This window comes from Oryza sativa, chromosome 5 (assembly GCF_034140825.1).
Source record: "Oryza sativa Japonica Group chromosome 5, ASM3414082v1".
Lineage (NCBI taxonomy): Eukaryota > Viridiplantae > Streptophyta > Magnoliopsida > Poales > Poaceae > Oryza > Oryza sativa.
The window spans coordinates 2335802-2356158 of record NC_089039.1 but is presented as its reverse complement, the minus strand read 5'-3'; the positions used below and the strand labels follow the sequence as shown (position 1 = coordinate 2356158).

Sequence of the window (20357 nt, the reverse complement as noted above, 5' to 3'; positions counted from 1 at the left end):
AGAAAGAGAGACAAAAATGGTATAGGAGAGGGTGGAAAGATTATGGAGAAAGAGAGTTAGGGAAGGAGATGAAAATTGGAGAGTGTGGGAAGATTGTGGAGAAAGAGAGAGAGACAAAAATGGTGTAGGAGAGGGTAGAAAGATTGTGGAGAGTGTGGGAAGATTGTGTAGAAAGAGAGAGACGCATAGGAGAGGGTGGGAAGATTGTGGAGATAGAGAGTTAGTGAAGGAGATGAAAATCGAGAAAATAAGTTGAGAAAAATATAGAACTTCGTATGGGTGATTGAGAATTTTATGAGCCATATTAAGAGTACCTTTTGATCATAAATGCTACTTAAACACCGTTTTTAGTGCCTTTGACCATAAATGCTACTAGGTATTTTTTTAACTAGTTTTTGTTTGGGCTGCTATCTCCTTTTTAGCGCTTTTGATCATAAATGCTACTAGGTACCTTTTTAGCGCCTTTGACCATAAAGTACCCTTTTTAGCGCCTTTGACCATAAATGCTACTCGGTACCGTTTTTACTAGTTTTTTTTTATTTAATCTGCTATCATGTTTTCTATAGTATGGTTTCCAATCTATTAAGCGATATGTTTTGTGCGGAAACTTTCTTATATAGATTTTTTCAAAAAAAATAATCAAATAAATTCATCTTCTAAGTTAGTTAATATCTTTCCGACAAAAAACCGTTGGTTAATCACTCGCTAATAATCCGTCTCATTTTACACTCTCCTATAAGTTCTTCGCATTTTGTTTGTTCAACAAATTAGAAACTAGAGGGACTTTTTCAAAACAACGTATTTATCATAGTAGCAAATATCATAATAGCAAACAAAAAGGCAAAAGGACACAAAAATGATGGTCTTGTTATATTTTATCTAGTTTGGGCCATCAACATGCTCCGTATTGTTTTGTGCCGAGGTTAAGCGAGGTTAAGCGCTACATGCCAAAACCCATATTGTTTTGTGCAACTTTACAGCACAATACCTAGGGTCTGTTTGTGGGAGTTTTAATATTCTGAGAAGCAGCTGGTTGGTAGCCGACAGCTTCTGAGAATTTGGAAAAGCTAATTTCTGGTTGGTAGCCGCCAGCTTCCGAGAATTTAGAAAAGCTAGGTTTCCCAGCTTATGTTTTATAGTTCATTTTTTAGAATTTACACCTACATCTTCTTAAAACGTGGAACAAAACTGAACTGTTTGGGGAGCTTCTGATTTTAGGAGAAGCTAACCTGGAACAAAAGATAAACTGATTGGGGAGCTTCTGATTTTAGGAGAAGCTACAGTAGCTAGAAGCTATAGGCCTCTATGCTACCTACCTTTGGAGGTGGAGGTTAGGAGCTTCACCTCCCTAATCCGAGAAGCTGCAATAGCTAGAAGCTATAGGTCTACCTTTGGAGGTGGAGGTTAGGAGCTTCACCTCCCTTGTCCCCACATTTAAGGCTGTGTTCTTTGGAGGTGGAGGCTAGGAGCTTCACCTCCATAATCCGAGAAGCTGCAGTAGTTAGAAGCTATAGGCCTACCTTTGGAGGTGGAGGTTAGGAGCTTCACCTCCCTTGTCCCCACATTTAAGGCTGTGTTCGGGAGGAGGCTTCTACGAAGCTCGTATTATTGTGTGATTAATTAATTATTAGCTAATTTTTTTTCAAAAATGGATCAATATGATTTTTTAAGCAACTTTCGTATAGAAACTTTTTACATAAAACGCACCATTTAACAGTTTGAAAAACGTGCGCGTGGAAAACGAGGGAGGGAGGTTGGGAACATAAGACCAGAGCACAGCCTTAAAGCAGAGCCCATTGACGCATAATTAGGTTGGGAATATGAAGACCCGAACACAGTCTTAAAGCAGAGCGATCCATTGACACATCATTAATTAAGCATTAGCTTAAAGAAACTTGAAAATGGCTAATATGATATTTTAAAATATATTTCATATTTTTTTTATAAAAAATACACGGTTTAGCAGTTTGAAAAATTGGATCGTGAAAACTTCGGATTAGAAGAGCGGTTAAAATAACAAACCCTTAGTAGTATTAAAATGAAATTTACTCGAAACTAAAATTGAAAACCAGCTTTTCTCCCTCCCTCTCTCTTTTCCTTCTCTGTTTTTCCTTCTTCCGCTGCAGCTGCCGCCGGCGAGGGCGGGGGCGGCCAGCATCCTCGTGGCACAGCCGGAACCCTAGCCGCCGGCCGCCGGCGCCGCCACCTCCCCGAAAATCCGTCGCCATCGATCATCCTCTCGCACAATCGAAGGTAGGAGTGGGTTCCCCCATCCCAATGCCTCTGTTTCTCCCTCTCCTTCCCCCGTCCTCATCGCCTCCGGTTCTCGCCGCCGCGGCCGCCGCCCCCCTCGCCGGAGCCGCGCCCTATCTCGGTCGCCCACCTGCCCGCACGTCGCGCCACTGTTCCGCCGCCGCCGCCGCCTCCGTCCGCTTCCTCTCGACACCCTGATGCTCGCCCCCCCCCCTCCTCGAAGCCTAGGTCGCCGCCACCGCCTCTCTCGCCGCCGGCGCAGCTGAACCCGTCATCGGTCGTCCTTGAACCGGGGGAAACCGACGACCAACCTTTTTTTCGAAAAATAAATTAGGGTGAGAGAAGGGAAAAGTGTTTATCGTGCTCGTCGATGGTGTCGTTTGGAATTAATGCTGTAGGAATATCTTGTTTGTTATGGATTTGCAACAATTTTGGGGCAATCGAGTGGAAGCCGAAAGAATCTGGTAGTTTCACCACCATGAAGTCACATGCTAGCCTTTTGTTTGTGCTGACAATCTTCTAGTTTCATGCTGCTAAAATGCCTCAACTGTTGGCGGTAGCTGTGCTAACAAGTAGACCGAAAGAAGCGATGTTCTTCTGTCATGTTTAATCAGCTCACGTTGTGCTAACCGCAATTCTTTGCTTGTAGATTGGTGGTTGGGCATGGATCTGATTCTTCCATTTAAAAAGGGCGATTTCGCGGAGTCAAAGTCCTTCATCGATGGTTACAAATGTGCTTGGTTTCGCTGTAAGGTGAGGCAGCTGTGAAGTTATCTTATTATTTTTCTCAGGAGTTCATTGCACATTGTGGCATATGACACCTATATTAACATGTCATGTGAAACACCTTTGTATCGCCTGCTTGTCGCTTGATACAGTGTTGGATGGCATATGCTTTATGGTTAGCATGGAACCACCTAGAATTTCAGTCCCAAACAGAACTCTAATGTAAAAATTGATGGAGTTTGTGTCTTTATCCAGTCATGTTGGCTATTCTACTAGAAAACAGAGATGACTTATAACAGCCAGGCCACTTGCCACTGGAGGAGTTGACTGAGCCCCTTGTGAGTGACTTTTAATCAAAACAAAATCGTTTTGTTTCCTTACCAGCATTGCTGACTACTGGCCAATATGATGCTTGCCTGGAGTTTGTGCGTGCACGCATTATGTCAACATGCCAGATTGATGTGATCAGTGGAGGCATGGTGCTATGAGTATATATATTGGCTACATATGGTGTTTTCTGCCTATGTAAGACTAATTGGTGCAATGTCCAATTTACTCACATTTAGTGCAGTATCTGTGGTTTGATCTTAGTAATACAGGGACCAAATTGGTTGTATGGTCGTTCACTTTGCACAAATTGGTGTACTAGATAAGTTCGATAGATGGCAGTCCATTTTCCATAATAGAGCATATTGCTGAGCTAAAAACAAGTCATCTTATTTCTTTTCAGATTAATGATATGCGTGTCACAGAAACAGGGTCCTTTCAGTATTTACTGGAGTATCTTGATTACCCAGACGAAGGTAAGCAAATCATTATCTGAGCTATCATTTATTCGGGAGTTGTTTTTCTTTTTGGAAAAATGCTTTTACACAATTGGCGATCTGTGCCTTGACTTGAAAGAATCTGTTATACAGATTGTAATTTAAGGCTATTGAACGGGAAACTTACATTTCATTATGTTTTAGTGAATAGGGAAGTTGAACAGAGCTAACATACATGTGCAAATGAAGGATATTTTGCATTTGAATTTGTCTGACACTTCTCAACATCTTCTCTATTGGGGAACACATGTTTTCTTCTGTCTACTGATAATGGTTTACAGTTTGGTTTGTATGGTCTCCACTATCTTGTAACCCTCTTTTGTTTTATGTTTGGTGGTGATTAACTGATCAATCCTCCATATTACATAAACCAGTATTATCTTGGGTTGAGGGTTAAATAAGTTGTTTGTGTAAACTACCAGGAGCTATAGTGTCACATAAATCAGTATTAGCATGGTTTAATAGTTAATATACTTATGTTTTCTTCTCTTCCTTGAATAGTGGTTGTATATAATAACAGTTGCAAGGGCTTGTCTAATGATGTCATGCGCGAATGCTTATCTTGAACCATAGAAGGGGCATTACAAGTAGACATTTGTAACCTTGTGAAGATATAGGCACATTCTTGAGGCCTATATATTTTTTATCTCATCCATTTTGTCCTTGTATGCTGACAAGGCACAAGCAAATATTGGGAGAACAGAAACTCATCATGACTAGGAAATTAGTTTTGTATACACCTCACGTCATTACTCCCCATGCCCTTCTTTTGCAGAGAAAACATGGACTGAAGTCTTTGAAAAGAACCCAGCGTATGGCAAAAGGAACTCAAATGTGGTTAGAGAAAGAGAATGCATGCTTCGTCCTTCCTATCCTGAGTTGTATTGGGGGGATCAAGTTCCCGAGCAATTTCCAAAGAGTAATGTGATAGTATCTGTTTGTGATACCCCGAAAGTAGGTGATCTGGTTGAGTGGTTGTCTGAAGGTTCTTACTGGACTGCGAAAGTTACTAAGTTACTTAGTGAAGATATGGTTAAGGTAAACATTTAATAATTTGCAAAACCAATAAATTTGTTGCTGCCCTTGTAAGATATGAATTCAGTTGTTGTCCGCACGTGATAAATATATTAGTGCTAATATAAATTTACCTTGTGTAATCCAACAAATTTGTGTCTATTTGTCTAATACTAGATAATGAAAGTAATAAAGTCCAAATAATTCACTGTCAATTTTAACTCTGAAGTTTGCAATCGATTGTTGATTTGCATCTTAAATGTCAAGAGAGGTTTTACAATTCCTTATGTATACTTTTCAACTGTCCGGCCTTTTCGAAGTGGAGATCTATTAGTATTTCTTGTACTCCCCCACCAAGAATTGCAGAAACTAGGAAGATGTAACATACTTTTGTTGGAACATACCCGAAACAATATATTGATCTCTCTGCTTGGCCATCTACTTGCAGGTACAGCTGTTGAAACCTCCTATAGGTGAAGGGGGGAGTTATACTGCTTACTGCAAGGACATCAGGCCTGCTCTTGATTGGTGCCTGGAGAAAGGTTGGACTGTACCTCTTTCACAGGTATCTACCTAATGTCCTGATGGGAAGGACTCTCAATACCTTTGTTGATTTCTTCGTATTTATTTTGTAGTTTAGGACCAATGTATATATAATGATCTGGAGTGATTCTTGGTCAGTTTGGGCTTTTTGATGAGTCTATTTCTGAGCTGAAGCAGTTCTTATAGCTTAAAACAGTTTCAGCTAAATTTATATATATGCATCTAATGATATATTCATTTATGGCATCAGGCAAATGGACGGTGCTGGCATGCTGCTCGTCTGATTCATCATAAATCTGGTACAGCTGATCTTTTGTGGATTCAATATGGCTGTGTGTCAATTAATAAAAATGTGGCATTCTGAGATTTTAATATTCTTTGGTGGTTTACGATCCTCTTCCATTTCTTGTAAGACAAGAACAAAAAAGAAAGTGAAAAAAAAACTAATAAGTTATGCATCGCAATAAGGATTGTATCATGATTAGATTGTTTATCCTTGGAATTTGAAGGAAACATCATGACAACTTTTCAAGCAAATTACATTTCATATTCTACAAAAGGATATGTTCTTCCTATTAGACATTTGACCTTGACGTTGAAACTTTAAGTTTGAGGCAAATCTTGTATGATTCTTTTTTCCTCTTTAAGAGGTGTCCCTGGTATTTCAATTGATAAAATATAAACAATAACCATGATATTTGCCAAAGTTTTGTCAATAATGGAACTCTAGTTTTTTCTTTGTCTGAACAAAGCTGGGACATTCAATTAATTTGATTCACTTAAATATTCTTTTTCCCTCAAGCTTTGCATAGATTTCTTCATAATGTGATTCTAGAAGTTATGCTCTCTGCTATGATGTCTCAATCTTTGTTTACGCAAATTATGGATTGCAGACACAGAGATGAGTGGTTCAGATGAAGAGTCGACATCTGATGACGATGAAGAGGAAGCGCAGAAATCCTTGAAAAGAGCATCAAATTCGTCTCAAGAAGCTCCAGGCTCAAACCTGGAAATTACATCAGATACAACCTCCAGTTCTAGGATTAACAGTCAGACAGCTACCATTGCCACAACCAAGGGGATTTCGAGATCCAGCCCGGTATCCATTTCCACTGGGCCATAGTCATGGTGCACAAGCAGCTGTGACTTGTACAGTTAACCAGGTACCCGCAGTTCCAGCAGACAATTAGGGATATAGGTGCGCCAACCCACAAATCCACTTATAAGCTATTTAACCACTTAAATGGCCTGTAAGTGCGTTATCTTGCTGACCCACTTGTGGCATCGTTGCAGGTGATAGACATGTCCAATAGCACAAATGTTTCAGAGCTGGATAGGATCTCAAACAGTACTATAGCCGCTGAGTCTCTTCCAAAGATCTGAACTGGCTACCCCCTCAACCATTTGTGGAGAAGGATCCATCACGAGACACAACACTATATAAATATAAGAAATATAATGATGTTGGAGTCTTGGAGATACATCAGCATTCAGCCAGTACTTCATCCCATGAAATGGATATATGCTTTACACGTTGTTGTTTTCATGACTGAAGTGCTACGTTGGCAGGCTGCAATGTTTGCAGCGTTGCCGCTACTTTTAGGGACAGTTCATTTGACTGATCAATGAGATTTATACAGCTCTGAAATTTCAGACACGTTGCAACACAAACTGCTGACATGAACGATGATTAGAGGGAAAATTCCTAGTTTTTGCATTTTCTTAATAATTAGGAAACTGGTTCTGTCACCAGGCCATACAAGGAATGAAATTATCAAGCAAAACATACCAACCGACTACGTGATTATCATAGGGATACATTAAAAAATTGATAAATAAACTTAACAACTGATTTAGAACCGATCGAACCAACACAATAGAGGAAAGTTTAAAAGAAAAAAAATATTTTTTTTGAAAAAAGTAGTGCAAATAATCTGTTTCAACAATCCGATAAATAATCTGAAAAAAAAAATAAACCTGTCAAGCATTCAACAGCTAGCCAAATAAATTAGTCAGCTTGTTGATCCAATAACAGTGGGAGGGAAAAGAAATGGAAGCGCTGATGCAGCATCGTAAGTTCCTACCCACATATGAGCACAATACTTCACTCTCAAGCTCATTAAATTGCTCAATGATCATATTTCATGATGAAGGAATAAGGAACGCAAGCATAGCTGTGACACAACACGATGTAAACACCCCAAGCAACAAGCATCTCATCACAAAGATCCAACATCAGCGGTTACAATCCACGGCAACTAGCGTGCCAAACTTGGAACAGTAAACACAGCTCCATCCATATACTGAAAAGAGTTACAATGCCACAGAACTATCACAGCCATCGACTGAAAATAGCAGACGAGCTAATATTGATAATCAAACTACGGTAGGAGGCCAAGCAAACAACCGGAATCCTACAAGCAATTCTTGCATTCTAAAGCACCATCATCACATGGTGGGGAGCACTCAGTATCTTCTCCTCGGTGGGGATCTGGAGCGTCTTGGTGATCTGACAAGAACAAGTGACCAAATAAGATTATAATTTCATACATGTGAGGATATCCAATGCTTACAACATGTTGCACTGTGAATGTATCTTGTCAGTGGTTCCGACTTCAACAGAAGTATTTGATAGCAGGGAAATAGAAACAGTGTAAATCTTTACATGTGTAATTAGAAAAAAAATGAAACAAAAAGAAATCAATATTTAGGATTTCACATTATCACATTGCCACTAGGTCAGAACAATGACCATATGTATTGTAATGATAAATGAATTACTTCGATATTCTGAAATACCAATCAGTAGCCATACTATCCATATATGATAATTGGACAGGCCAGTGAGATCAAATATATTTCCGAGCACATAGTTGAGAGTTAAAATGAACAAATAATTTTCAGAGACCGATTAAATAAAACAAGGGATGGTTATGGCATGTATTACTTTTAGTTACAAAGAAAAAGGCCAAACAACTTTCCTCCCATGCTATTTTCCACCTCACAGAAATTTGTAGGATGATTAAATGGTATAAAGAATAGTTTACAACAAGTGCCATACTCACTCTCAAAAAGAGATTATGTGACAAAACCTAACCCTCTGACAGTGTGATTATTCTGCCATAACAAAATAAAAGGGGCATACAAGCTAACATAAAACATACCTCTTCCGAATATTCCTGCGCTTGACAGGGCCATTACTAAATGCCCAATCAACACTTATGATTTGTGTTAGAAGCTCAGTTCCATCCAATGCTTTTATTGCAGCCTGAGCTTCCTCGAAAGTTTCATACTCAATAAGAGCATATCCCTGGAAAGGAAAAAACGTGAAGATAGAATCAAGAGATTAAAATGTTCTTAAGAGAACATGCAACATAATATTTTCTTCTAAACTAAAGATGGTGCATAGTGAAGGTAGCAATTTGCAATATTAGATAAGAAAGGGACCTCTGAAATACTGAGCTACTTTCTGCAGATTGTTTTATTCGTTATCATGGAACATTTTCTGGAATCTCATTTAAGAGAATTTCCTAAAAACTATGACTAAAAGCAATTTTACAAGGCTGCAACAGGGCTAGACACATTGCAGTATTGAAAAAGACAAACCTTCACGAATCCAGTTCGGCGATCCAAATTCAAATGCAAGTTCTTGACCTGCCCAAAGTCCCGGAAAATATTGTGAAGATCATCTTCCTGAGCTTCTTCATGAACCCCAGTGACTAGCACAATCCATCCTTCAATGGCTGTAACAAGAGGCAAAATATGCATGGGCTCAGACAATGCCACGAATTATCTTCAAACAATGGAATCTTCCATGAAGAAACAAATAGCATAAGAGATCACAATTTAAATGTCCACCATTACAGTTTCATTAGATGATACTTTATAGAAAATAAAGCTTTAAATATGAGCTGGCTATTTGTTTTATTTCCAACAGAACATGACTGACATGCAAACATGAAATAACCATGATTCAACCAGAAATTGAACCTCCACTGATGTTGAAAATAACATGGTCAAAAGTTTGCAAGATTAGGAAAATTCAGGCACTGGAAACTAACTGGAGAGAGAGCAAATTGTTAGCACAACCGTGATTATTTGAAAACATTAAAACAGATAAGAGACATCAACTGAAGGAAAGAAACAGAAATAACCAAAAAGAGGGTCCAGATGCCAACTCTAATATCAAAGACTTCAAACAAAAACTGCAGCTAACACCCCAACTTACAGGAGTGTAAAAGTCCACATTCTTATCTCTCTTGGCTAAGTCTAGATCTTTTGAATCAGTTCCTTAACTACAAATTGCTCAGAAGAGAAACACAACAAATAAACCTCCAGTGCTCGACACACATGCCAGAAGCTACTACATGGCGCAGGCTCAAGCTGATACAGTAAAAATTACTAGTAAGTTGCAACTGGACAACAAATCATATAGCCTACAGCTATCTGAGACCCTAACCAATTAACCAGGACAACGCATCCGAAAGCTTTTAACTCAACATCGGTCACAACTCTCACCCCTTCTAACGAGATGAAGGGCATGATGTGGATCTACTTTACTTAAATCAGAAGGATATGACATGCTTAGCAATAGGAATAACTCAAAAAGAGCCTATAACAGCGACAAAAATCGCCCAAATAAATCACCTCCAGACCGTCGTTTGTCACAAGGAGGCAAACCTTTCGCATCAAAGAGCTCAACCATCTCCTCTCAGAAACAAGTTGCAATCAATTAGGCACTCGAATTATCAGATCGAAGATCTCATCTTTTAGCACAAGATTGACATCCAAACCAGTCCATCTAACAGCAAGAATCAACGGATCGAGACGGGAACCAAGCCGAAGCTAGGATCCCACACTAGATTACACCACTATGCCTAACAAATCTACCATCGCAAATTAGAAAAAAAAAAGGAAATCAGAGAGACGTACATCGGACGGGGCCAGGGCCACCGTCGGAGCCGAGGGAGTCGAAGTCGGAGGCGCGCCCGGCGCCGGCTAAGCGGGAGTCGCGGGGCGCGGCGTCGTCGCGGAACCCGCGGCCCTTGGTCTTGCGTTGCCCGTCGTCGCCGCCGCCGCCGCCGCCGCCGCCGCCCGCGATGGTGGAGCGGAGGCGCGGGGCGGGCGCCGGCGTGGGGTCGGCGGCGTCCTCGTCCATGAGGTCGTCGTCATCGGGGTCGAAGTCGACCGCCTCCACATCGGCGTTGGTCACCGCAGCCATCGCCGCCGCCGCCGCGGTTGGGGAAACTAGGGTTTGGGGGTTCGCGGGTTTGAGGCTCGCACGATGCAAAGGTCGGATTTTTTTTTCTCAAGAAAGACCCTTCACTTGTCCTTATAGTACTAAACATAAACATATCCTAATTCCAGTCTGTTTTTGCCCCCTTTATTTTTTTTCTCTTTTCTTTTCTGTATGATGATGAGGAATCTGGATTGTTTTCATCTTGGATCCCCAACTCCACAGACAGATGTACTCGCTCTGGTTTTCCGTTTTATTTAAATAAAAAAAATATTGCAATATGTTAAAAATATAAGGAACAAAATCATAACAAAATAAATAATAATATTATTTATTTTTAATAAAATAAATGGTTAAACGTTTTTCAAAACGTTAACGACGTAAATCAAAATTAGTACTCATTTAGGACAAGGACGGGAAATATTATACCATATAACATGTCTAAAAGGCATTTTATATGTAGTTTTAAATTTATACTTTTATTCTTAACATGGAAAATAACTAGAGATTAATTATAAAAAAGTTTTAAAAGCTTGTCAAGGGCTTAAGGTGGTATTGCGAGTTAAGGTGTTGCGTACTCGTCTCGGGCTATTTGTGGTTATGGCGTAAACCATAGCGATGTCCTAAGACAATGCTATGCTAGAGAATAAAGGATAAATAGGAAATAAATTGGTATGTAGAAAATGCAAAATGGCAAAATAGCCCATCAAAACCACACCTATAGCCCAACAAAAGTCCAATGGTCTTTTTTTAAGAATAGTCCAATAGTTGGCTAAGCATTTCTACCCTAAAGACATAGATCCAACATATGTCCACAGCTATCTCCATAGGAGAAAACCAAGGAAGCTAAGGTAGCAAAATGAAGTTTGTTGTTGGCATTGATAAGCTGATAGCAGACAATATATAGATCTAGAGGTAGAGGAGGAGAGCATAAGGGAGTAGAGGAAGCCAATAAAGATGGGGTTAATTGGATCCATGCCACTACAAATATACCAAATTAGAAAAATACCATTAATATTCACGATATCGGTTGGATGCCACTGTAATTTTAGGAAATTGGATCCATGCTACTCCGTCGTGTTTTCCATCCGCTCCCCGTTGACAACGTCTTTCCGTAGCGCCACTTGCATTTTCCCGTGCCTGGACGACGACGACGACGCTGCTGCTCCACTCGAAAGAGGTCAGCCTCGCCATCGACGATGGCATCGCGGAGATCGAAGGCGGTGGCGGCCAGGGCCCGGGGTTTGGACGCAGCTGTCGCCGTGTGGGACGGGAAGAAGGGGCCGATGGCGGAGGCGGTGCCGCCGACCGCGCAAAGCTTCAAAGGTCATCATCGTTGCCGAGGCGGCGTCGTAGTAGTAGTAGGCGAGTGGCGGCGGGCCATGGTCGCTGACCGTCTCCTCGCTGCCGTCGCCGTCCATTTGGCTCCTCATCTCCTCGGCAACAGCGGCAGGGAGCAGGAAGCAGAGAATGAAAAGAGCAGCCGCGTAGAAGCAGTAGAGCCTCATTGTCACTGGCCCTCTTGTCGTCGTCCCCATTGCTCTCCAATGCTTTGGTTGCAGGCTAGAGTTTGCCTTGGTGACGAGGTTGCGACGGCGAGACGAGCGTATATGTAGGGGTGGCTCAGGCGGGAAGGTGGATCTTGTGGGGAAGCTCCCGTTGGAACACATGGATCTTGCGATGCTCCTTCTCGAGCACGAGCAGGTACTCACGGCACCGGCACCGCGCGCGGTCGAGTTCCGCGTGGTCCACCTCCATCTCCACCGCCGCCGCCATGCCAGGTCTTGATGCGTGGATGCGAGAAAGGGTGGCAGCCGGAGACGGGAAAGGGTGGTGTACGTGCGTCGTCCTCCTCGTCCTCCGCCACGGCGAACCGCCGCCGCAGCATGACCTCCGCCCACGCGTCCCACGGCACACGTCATCGGGGAAGTACTCGCCGTCCATCTCAGGTGGCGCGAGAAGGCGGAACCAGGCGCGATGCGGAGAGACGGCGTCAAACGGGACTAGATGGAAAACGTGACAGAGTGGTATGGATCCAATTTTTCAAAATTGCAGTGGCACCTGACCATTATCGCGAATAGTAGTGGTATTTTTCTAATTTGGCATATTTATAGTGGCATGGATCCAATTAACCCATAAGATGTGGGTGGTAGATGAGGAGAGTAGAGGAAGGAAATTAACGGGAGGTAGAGGAGGAAAGAAATGAGAGTAGAGGAACCTAGAAAAAAAAGTAGGTGGTAGAGAAGGAGAGCAGAGGAAGGAAATGGGAGGTCGATGAGGTGGGTATAGAAAGGAAGCGGGAGATCGAGCACTACCAATTGCTAAGTAATGGGGTGATGCCAGTAGGGAGGCAATGGAGACATAAATGTGATGTAGTCTTAAGCGGTGATGACAGGAACCATGTGGATTGGAGGGGGCTTTTAACTATTTGCCACTCTTACGGATGTTGCTTAACGATTTGCCACTAGGCCCACATGTCATAGACACATGAGGGCCCACATGTCATTGACAGGATGTGGCAAATCGTTAATTGCCATGTCACAAGAGTGGCAAATAGTTAAATTTCCCGGATTGGGGACAGCCCCCCTCCCCCCTCTCTCTCGATGTGGTATTGGGAATTGGGTGTCTCCATATTTGAGCTAGCCAAGGTGGTGGACACCTTGGAGCTAACAAATCACCACGACGTCTTAGCGATGCCATAGCAACATCTTAAAAACCATGGTCCTACTTCCACTGAGAATTCCATCTTTGCGCAACAACTAGTCTCTGTATCGTGTTAAAAACTCATAGCCTTTTGAATTGGAATATGTTGCTTCTTTCTGAACAGTTAATACTAATTCCCTACTTAGTATCCTACACTCTCGAAGAAAAGAGACATCTATGACTTCCTATGCTAGGAAAGTCAGTGAACTCATTGAGCATACAAATACATCGCCCTCCCATGTATCTTTGTCAAACCGAAGTACATCCTAACAATGGTCAATTTAGGTTCTTATCAACAACCGTAGAATACACACTATGTCATAATATATAACATATAAGATTGAAGATATGGAACAAGAATAAATCAATGGTAAGACATCCTGACATATTTGTACAGGGAGATATAAGATAGATTCCCATGTGAATTATATATATAATCAAGAATTCGGAGTACACATGTGAGATTTTTATCATCCCATAACTTGAAAAGACTCCGATCCTTACATCATAAGTTCGACGAACACACACACACTCACGTACAGTATATTTTACATTTAACGATAGAGAAAAAGTGAAAAGACTCAAAGAAGAAGTTGACAACACATGCACACACATGATGGTATACCAAAAAAAAAACCAGAGAAGTGACACATGTGGAATATATATAAGGTGAGAAAATTAAACCCCTCTCTTCGTATATATAGGGCTAAAAAATAGATGAAATTAACTTAGAATTAAGAGGCAAAGGCATATATAGCCAGAGCTAGCTTTTGCATCTCAACCGTTGAATCATATCAGGATCCAAGGTGCGTGGTTGATGCCAGCGCCACCGCCTGCGCCCACACCTTGAGCCTCGCCTTCACATCCATCGGATCATCCGCTCCTGTTAATATAATCACCACACAAATATTACTAATTATCAGCAGCTAATTAAACAATCAAATAACTAAATTTCAAGTGCTAATTAATTGATCCGTTTAATAATAATCAATCAATTAATTTAATTTCCCAGGTTGTTTTCAGGTCGTTAATTACTACATATGCTCTCGTGATGATGAGCAGTGATACGGGTGGTTGGATGGCGATGGATGGATGGATGCATCGGACGGCAGCGGAGGTAACAACGTGGAGGAGGCAGGCTCGCCGGAGAAGAAGCGGCACGGAGAGATTATTAGCCGGACGACGACGGCGATGGCGACGGACGCTTATATATTACTGCCTCTGGTTGGTTGGTTAATTAGTTAAGCTAATCGATCGAGTAATTAATTTGATTGTGACAGTAACCAAGAGATCGATTACTCCTGAATTGGGATTAGTCTATGGATGAAATCGATCCATCCGGTGCCCTACTTGACCAGACGAAGACTAGCTACTCGAGGCTCGTCGTCGCCGTCGAGCTGGCCATGCCATGTCCGGCAAGGCATGCAGGGTGATCATCGAGATATGCATGTGTATGTAGATTTTTTGTTTGTTTGGAGTTGACGCCATGCATGGACGTGCATGGTGGTGCAAGCTATACCTAGATATACCATGTGGCATCCGTTATTTTTACATATATAACTCAGATAGTTATAGAATTTCTTTTCAAAAAAAAAGTAACATCAATTGAAGTGAGATAAGTCTACAGAAAACATGTAAAACTATTTAAATCTTCTTGTGTAGATTGAATTTATGTCTACAGTTTATATAGTGTCTTGTATTATCATAATTCTATCTTATTAAATTTTTTAAATTGTTTATAAAACTATTTAAATCAGATACTTATAGGCGTAGAAAATACTTTGTTGGAGAGAGGACGTACCGGGACTGGGGAGGGAGCAGGCGGCGGCGGCGGAGGGGGAGGCGGCGCCGCTGCTGCAGCTGCCGGAGTTGGTGTGGGTGGGGCTGCTGGTGGCGGAGAGGCCGTAGCATTGTATCTCCACGGTGCAGTCGGAGGGGAGCTCCAGGCCGAGGTCCCTGCAGGCGCGGACCTCCTCCATGTCCATGGCGACACCGCCGCCGCCGACAGAGCCGGCGGCGTGTGACGTCGGCGACGACGGGGGGCCCTTCCCGACGACCACCACCACCGGCGTGTCGGCGTCGGGCGCGCCGCCGTTCCGCTCGTGCCAGCTCCGCTTCATCTCCCACGCCCTGTCCAGCCACGCCTCCCTCGCGGCCCTCTCCCGCCGCACCACGCTGAAGCTGCTCCGCCGCTGCACCTGCCTCTGCGCCGCCGCCGCCGCCGCCACCCCGCCGCCGCCGTAAGCTCCCCCCTGCAGCACCCGCATCCACTGCTCCTCCGGGTCGCTCCCGTAGCTCTTCCTCGCCGCCGTCTCCTCCACCGCCAGCCACGCGTGCGGCGGCGGCAGCACCCTCCGGCCACCTCCACTGCTACCCCGGCGATCCCTCACGCCGCCTCCGCCGCCGCCGCCGCCGCCCTCGACGGAGAGGCGTGACACACGCTTCCTGACCTCCCTGCTAAACGACGACTCACCACCACTCTCCACGTCACTGTCGTCGTCTCCGGCGCCGAGCACCACCTCCTCCTCCGCCGCCGCCGCCTCGACGCGGCCGATCGGCAGCAGCGACTCCGTCGTCGTCGTGGTCGCCATAGCTAGCTAGCCAAGATCGATCGATGAGATAGTAGTGGAGATTGTGGGAAGCAAGAGTTGTTTGTATATATAGGGCGTGAGAAAGCGAGAAGAATGTGAGCTAAGCTTAGGTAGCTAGGGAGGCATGGCAATGGCGACAGGTGCTAGCTAATTAAACTGTCAAGAGTCAAGAGCGGCATGGTATGTATGGCAAGCTACTATCAACAGTAGCCGGCTCAATCTGGCACAGTCGGCATAAAACAATCTAAGCCACAAGCTATACTATACATACACTCGATGGATATGTATCTACATGATGGGGATTAATTAGTAGGGTGTATAATTAATATGCTACTCCCCCGTTTCATATTATAAGTATTTTCGATTTTTTTTCTAGTTAAACTTTTTTACGTCTGACTTAGTTTATATAAAAATATACTAGCATTTTTAACACAAAACAAACACATTATCAAAAAAAATATTCAATGCTAGGTTTAATGGAAGTAATTTAGTGTTTAAAATGTTACTAATTTTTCTATAAATTTAGTAAAACCTAACAAAATTTGATTAGAAAAAAATAAATGCGATTTATAATATGAAACGAAGGGAGTATTTATTTGTTATTATATATAAAAAAATTGTCAGTTTCACATGTATACCTGACACAACACCTGTCAGAGTGTCTAGTTTGACACCCCTAAAAAACTTTTGTCCTAAAAATATACTATGATATGATGTTACGTGTATGGTCTGGTCTATGTATGTCAATGTTGATAAATGCGAAATGTGATCTAAAATTATAAAAGTTACAAATTAATGCCATGAAAGTAGCTAGGCAGAAATTCCCAAGACATATCCAATATATATACTCCTTGTATGCTTACTAGTGTTTGTTTAATATTATCGGAGATATGGGCCCGGGGGTATGCGAAGTGAGGGGAATTTACCTTCCCATCCTGCCGCGTGACCCTACAGCCTAGCCCTACCCCCGCGAATCGCAGGAGCGGCCGGGGGGGGGGGGGTGGGGGGGGGGCTCGGGGTGCCACGTCATGCCCCTCGGGCCCTTACACCGCTTTGCCCCGAAGCCCTCGCCCAGCCGCCAGTTGGCGGGGGGAGCAAGCGGGGAGGGGGCCCAAGCTGAACCTCCTTTAATGCGCGCAGCGCCCCAACTGCCCCCCTGCCGCATTCAATGCAGTGGGGGCAGACGTGCGGCGTGCCCGACTGGCGCGTGACGGTCAGGAATGACCGATTTGTGACCGGCCTATCGCCCGTCACGTCTGATTGGACGGACGGCCGTGCTCCCACGTCGCATCTGCTTCCGGCGGAGTGGAGGTAGGTATGACCCGTCCCATCGGAGGGTCATTCGGAGTTCTCCCCACGAGAGGGCAGCCATCACAAGTCTTCACCCATTAATGAGGGAATGATAGGGCTGTCCCCCGTGTCAGACGAGGAACGGCGCTGGGCCCCGCTCAAGGACAAACTGTGGTTTAGCTTCCAGGCGAAGGCACGGGTCGAGATCCGGTCAAGGTAGGGTGGGCCCCCACCCGATAGAAGAGTAGGTAGAGGCGGTGCATGTGGTATCCCCTTGAGGTATAAAAGGAGGACCTTGCCCACCGAGAAAGAGGACGACTCTCATAAAACCTGAGCTCTAGGAGAAGGGAAGCAAGAGCGCTCTCCGGAGTTTAAGAACCCTTGTAACTCTCAGTCTAAATCCCATACACAGGAGTAGGGTATTACGCTTCATAGCGGCCCGAACCTGTATAATCTTGTTGTGTACACACTAGCTAGCAGCCTTGGGGGCGGATACGTGATTTCCAGAGGCGAGCTTTTTCCCCCGGCTGAACTCACGAAAGGAGGTCTCACGATCTCCCGCTAGAGAGGATCACTCCTCGATAAGTATTAAGTAGTGGCCATATATAGCAACACAATTATTGCCTTATGTTTTTTTATCTATTATAAATTGATGTTGTATGCCAGTCGGCCTATATTCCCCGTGAACCACCATCGATTGCACATAGATCCAATATTTCCGACAAATAAAACCGGTATTTGCGACCTAACTTAGCCTTGTAGGTTGTCACCTCTCTACGGTAGCAAATCACAAAACTAATGATTATTGATTCGTGTGCATTTATAAGGAATTATGATGCATCATGACAGGCTATTACATCGCTACTTCATCACACATTATCATCATGCAAACCCTCCGTCACCTCCAAAATTAGCAACACCGATATAACCCAAAAAAACTGTTGCATTCACGAATCGGCAGGATTACATTTGGGATTAACCCGAAAGCGATCTACAACACATATCTGGATAAGATCGAGGGAATAAAAATTAATTTAACCACCCACATTAACTATTATCCCCTACAAAGTTATTAGCACCATCATCAGAGTATATAAAAAAAAAGAGATGATAGCAAAAGGGAAAGGGGAAAGGGTGAGGAGCACAGGTGCCACGACGGAGTGAGGTTGAACGGTGCGTGCGCGCGCGGGTGGTAGTAGCCGGCCCATGGGCCCACGTGGGGCCCACCTCGCGGTGCGTGCACACGCGTACAGCCCGGCCGGGAGAGGCGGGCTGGTGTGGGGTCCACGTGGGTGACGTGGCGGCACCTGAGACGTGCCAGGTGGGGGGTGGGGTCGGCGTCGACGCGGTTAAGCTATAGCTTCCCCGACAAAAGGGGAGGATTTAATGGCTTAATTAACGTCTCCTGAGACGCTGACGTCTCTTCCGGTGGGGTTGGGCTGGATTAAGATTTGGCGGAGGTGATTAAGCCTAATGGGCATGGGCCCACATGCGTCATATCAGCAGTTGTACTGATACATGCGTAGTACAAGGCCACGACGCGAGATACGTGGTACCCCTCCGTTTCAAAATATACAATATTATATTAGATTTGACATATTTTAGTATAATGAATCTGGATATACTTCTATCTAAATTTGTTATACTAGAATGTATCATATCTAATGTAAGATTACTACTCCCTCCGTTTCGAAATGTTTGACGCCGTTGACTTTTTAGTACATGTTTAACCGTTCGTCTTATTCAAAAAATTTAAGTAATTATTAATTCTTTTCCTATCATTTGATTCATTGTTAAATATATTTTTATGTAGGCATATAATTTTACATATTTCACGAAAGTTTTTAATAAGACGAACGGTCAAATATATGCTAAAAAATCAACGGTGTCAAACATTTCGAAATGGAGGGAGTATATTTTGGGACGGAGGGAGTACGACATTGTTAGTGAATCGGTCGTATGCGGCGTCTTGGTAATTTTTTTTGGTATATGTTTTTCTGCTGGAGCCCTGACACATGTGCATGCGTTCCGAATCGTGAATTGCACACGCTTCTCTTGTCGGAATTTTTTTTATTTTTAAGACCGTGTATTTGGTAGTGCAGACGACGTCGCCCATTCCTGATGATTTTGTGTCGACCGAGGCTCCGAAGGGCTATTAAATAGCCCACCGGAATCTTGCTATTTAGAAGTATTAAACATAGATTACTGATTCCATAACTCTTAGGTTATTTTGCGAGACTATTCTAACGAGGTATATTAATCCATAATTTGCTATAGTGATGCTACAGTAATCAGTAGCTAATCATAGATTAATATACATTATTAGATTCATCTCGCAAAATAGCTTAGGGGTTATGAAATCAGTTTTATCGATAATTTACGTTTAATACTCCTAAATAGTAAGATTCAAACCAGGCCCGAGTCTGCATATGCATGCAGCGTCGTGTTTGCTTGGCGTCAGCTAGTTAGCTCGATCGGAGAATTGGGTGTTCAGTGCGACACGTTCACTGTTCACGTCAAGATAGACTACTACTGGAGTAGTAAGTGACACGTGACAGGTTGGGTTTGGTTGTAACCAAAGTAGAGTTACGTCAGCGGGAATGCCACGGCGGTAAGAACACGCGTTCCACGACGCGGGGCGGGGTAGGTAGCTCATTGTGGGCCTGGCCCAACGTTTTTTCTACGTGGGCTTTGTGGCCCATCTCGTCGTGGGCCGAGACGCCGACCCCGAATCTCACGAAACCGAGAATTTTTTTTATTTATACTTTTTTTTATTAAAATATTTACAAAAATAATTTTTTGTTTCGAAAATTTACAAATCTAATCGCCTGCCGCCCTCAGGAAGGGCGATTTTTAAAAATCGCCCTTCCACAGGGCGGCAAGGGACCTAAATGTAAATTTTCCAGCATAACTTGTTAGCTCTATAATTTTACAATTTAAAATTATATTATATAAAGTCAGATGAAATAAAACTTTATATCAAAATTGTAGAGCTCAAGGAGATCTACAACTTTGTAGTTAGTAACTTTTTCATTTAAGATGTTTTAGATATCCAAATATTCGTTACAAAATATAAAACACATTTTAAAAAATCTCAGATCTATATTTCAAACGATATTGGATGGAGATAAACTTTATATAAAAGTTGTAGATCTTGATGAGATCTATAACTTTGTA

The 20357-nt window shown here is 43.1% G+C and overlaps 3 protein-coding genes across 4 annotated transcripts; 1 reads left to right on the top strand and 2 right to left on the bottom strand.

The window, feature by feature from the left end:
* Nucleotides 1-2104: 2104 nt before the first annotated feature.
* Nucleotides 2105-7017, top strand: LOC4337758 (uncharacterized). 2 transcript variants are annotated; one of them, XR_001545801.3, is made up of 8 exons: nucleotides 2105-2253; nucleotides 2903-3006; nucleotides 3710-3782; nucleotides 4579-4841; nucleotides 5266-5382; nucleotides 5611-5659; nucleotides 6254-6558; nucleotides 6654-7017. XR_001545801.3 is itself a non-coding variant. In XM_015782500.3 (8 exons), the coding sequence occupies exons 2-7, from the start codon at nucleotides 2917-2919 to the stop codon at nucleotides 6481-6483; spliced, it is 822 nt and encodes a 273-aa protein (XP_015637986.1). In that variant the 5' UTR covers nucleotides 2105-2253; nucleotides 2903-2916; the 3' UTR covers nucleotides 6484-6523; nucleotides 6654-7017. The 2 variants fall into 2 exon arrangements, 1 of the variants encoding a protein (XP_015637986.1); XM_015782500.3 differs by having other exon boundaries at nucleotides 6254-6523.
* A 434-nt stretch (nucleotides 7018-7451) lies between these two features.
* LOC4337757 (RNA-binding protein Y14A-like) lies at nucleotides 7452-10667 on the bottom strand. Its single transcript, NM_001420157.1, has 4 exons — nucleotides 10293-10667; nucleotides 8967-9103; nucleotides 8525-8670; nucleotides 7452-7869 (listed from the first exon to the last, which is right to left on the bottom strand). Exons 1-4 carry the CDS (start codon nucleotides 10579-10581, stop codon nucleotides 7827-7829), a joined length of 615 nt encoding a protein of 204 aa, NP_001407086.1. The 5' UTR covers nucleotides 10582-10667; the 3' UTR covers nucleotides 7452-7826.
* Nucleotides 10668-13703: 3036 nt separating this feature from the next.
* LOC9268496 (uncharacterized) lies at nucleotides 13704-16111 on the bottom strand. Its single transcript, XM_015782655.3, has 2 exons — nucleotides 15101-16111; nucleotides 13704-14182 (listed from the first exon to the last, which is right to left on the bottom strand). Exons 1-2 carry the CDS (start codon nucleotides 15888-15890, stop codon nucleotides 14094-14096), a joined length of 879 nt encoding a protein of 292 aa, XP_015638141.1. The 5' UTR covers nucleotides 15891-16111; the 3' UTR covers nucleotides 13704-14093.
* Between the last annotated feature and the right edge of the window lie 4246 nt (nucleotides 16112-20357).

Bases quoted from the DNA above. Each gene is read 5' to 3' on its own strand.
- LOC4337757 (NM_001420157.1), bottom strand. From the start codon at position 10,581: ATGGCTGCGGTGACCAACGCCGATGTGGAGGCGGTCGACTTCGACCCC. The intron at 8,671-8,966 runs GTTTGTCTTTTT...TTTCCTTTCCAG, and splicing joins GCCGAACTGGATTCGTGAAG to GGATATGCTCTTATTGAGTA. The intron at 7,870-8,524 runs GTATGTTTTATG...TGTTCTTGTCAG, and splicing joins CGCAGGAATATTCGGAAGAG to ATCACCAAGACGCTCCAGAT.
- LOC9268496 (XM_015782655.3), bottom strand. From the start codon at position 15,890: ATGGCGACCACGACGACGACGGAGTCGCTGCTGCCGATCGGCCGCGTC. The intron at 14,183-15,100 runs GTACGTCCTCTC...TTATATTAACAG, and splicing joins CTGCTCCCTCCCCAGTCCCG to GAGCGGATGATCCGATGGAT.
- LOC4337758 (XM_015782500.3), top strand. From the start codon at position 2,917: ATGGATCTGATTCTTCCATTTAAAAAGGGCGATTTCGCGGAGTCAAAG. The intron at 3,783-4,578 runs GTAAGCAAATCA...CTTCTTTTGCAG, and splicing joins TCTTGATTACCCAGACGAAG to AGAAAACATGGACTGAAGTC. The intron at 4,842-5,265 runs GTAAACATTTAA...ATCTACTTGCAG, and splicing joins TTAGTGAAGATATGGTTAAG to GTACAGCTGTTGAAACCTCC.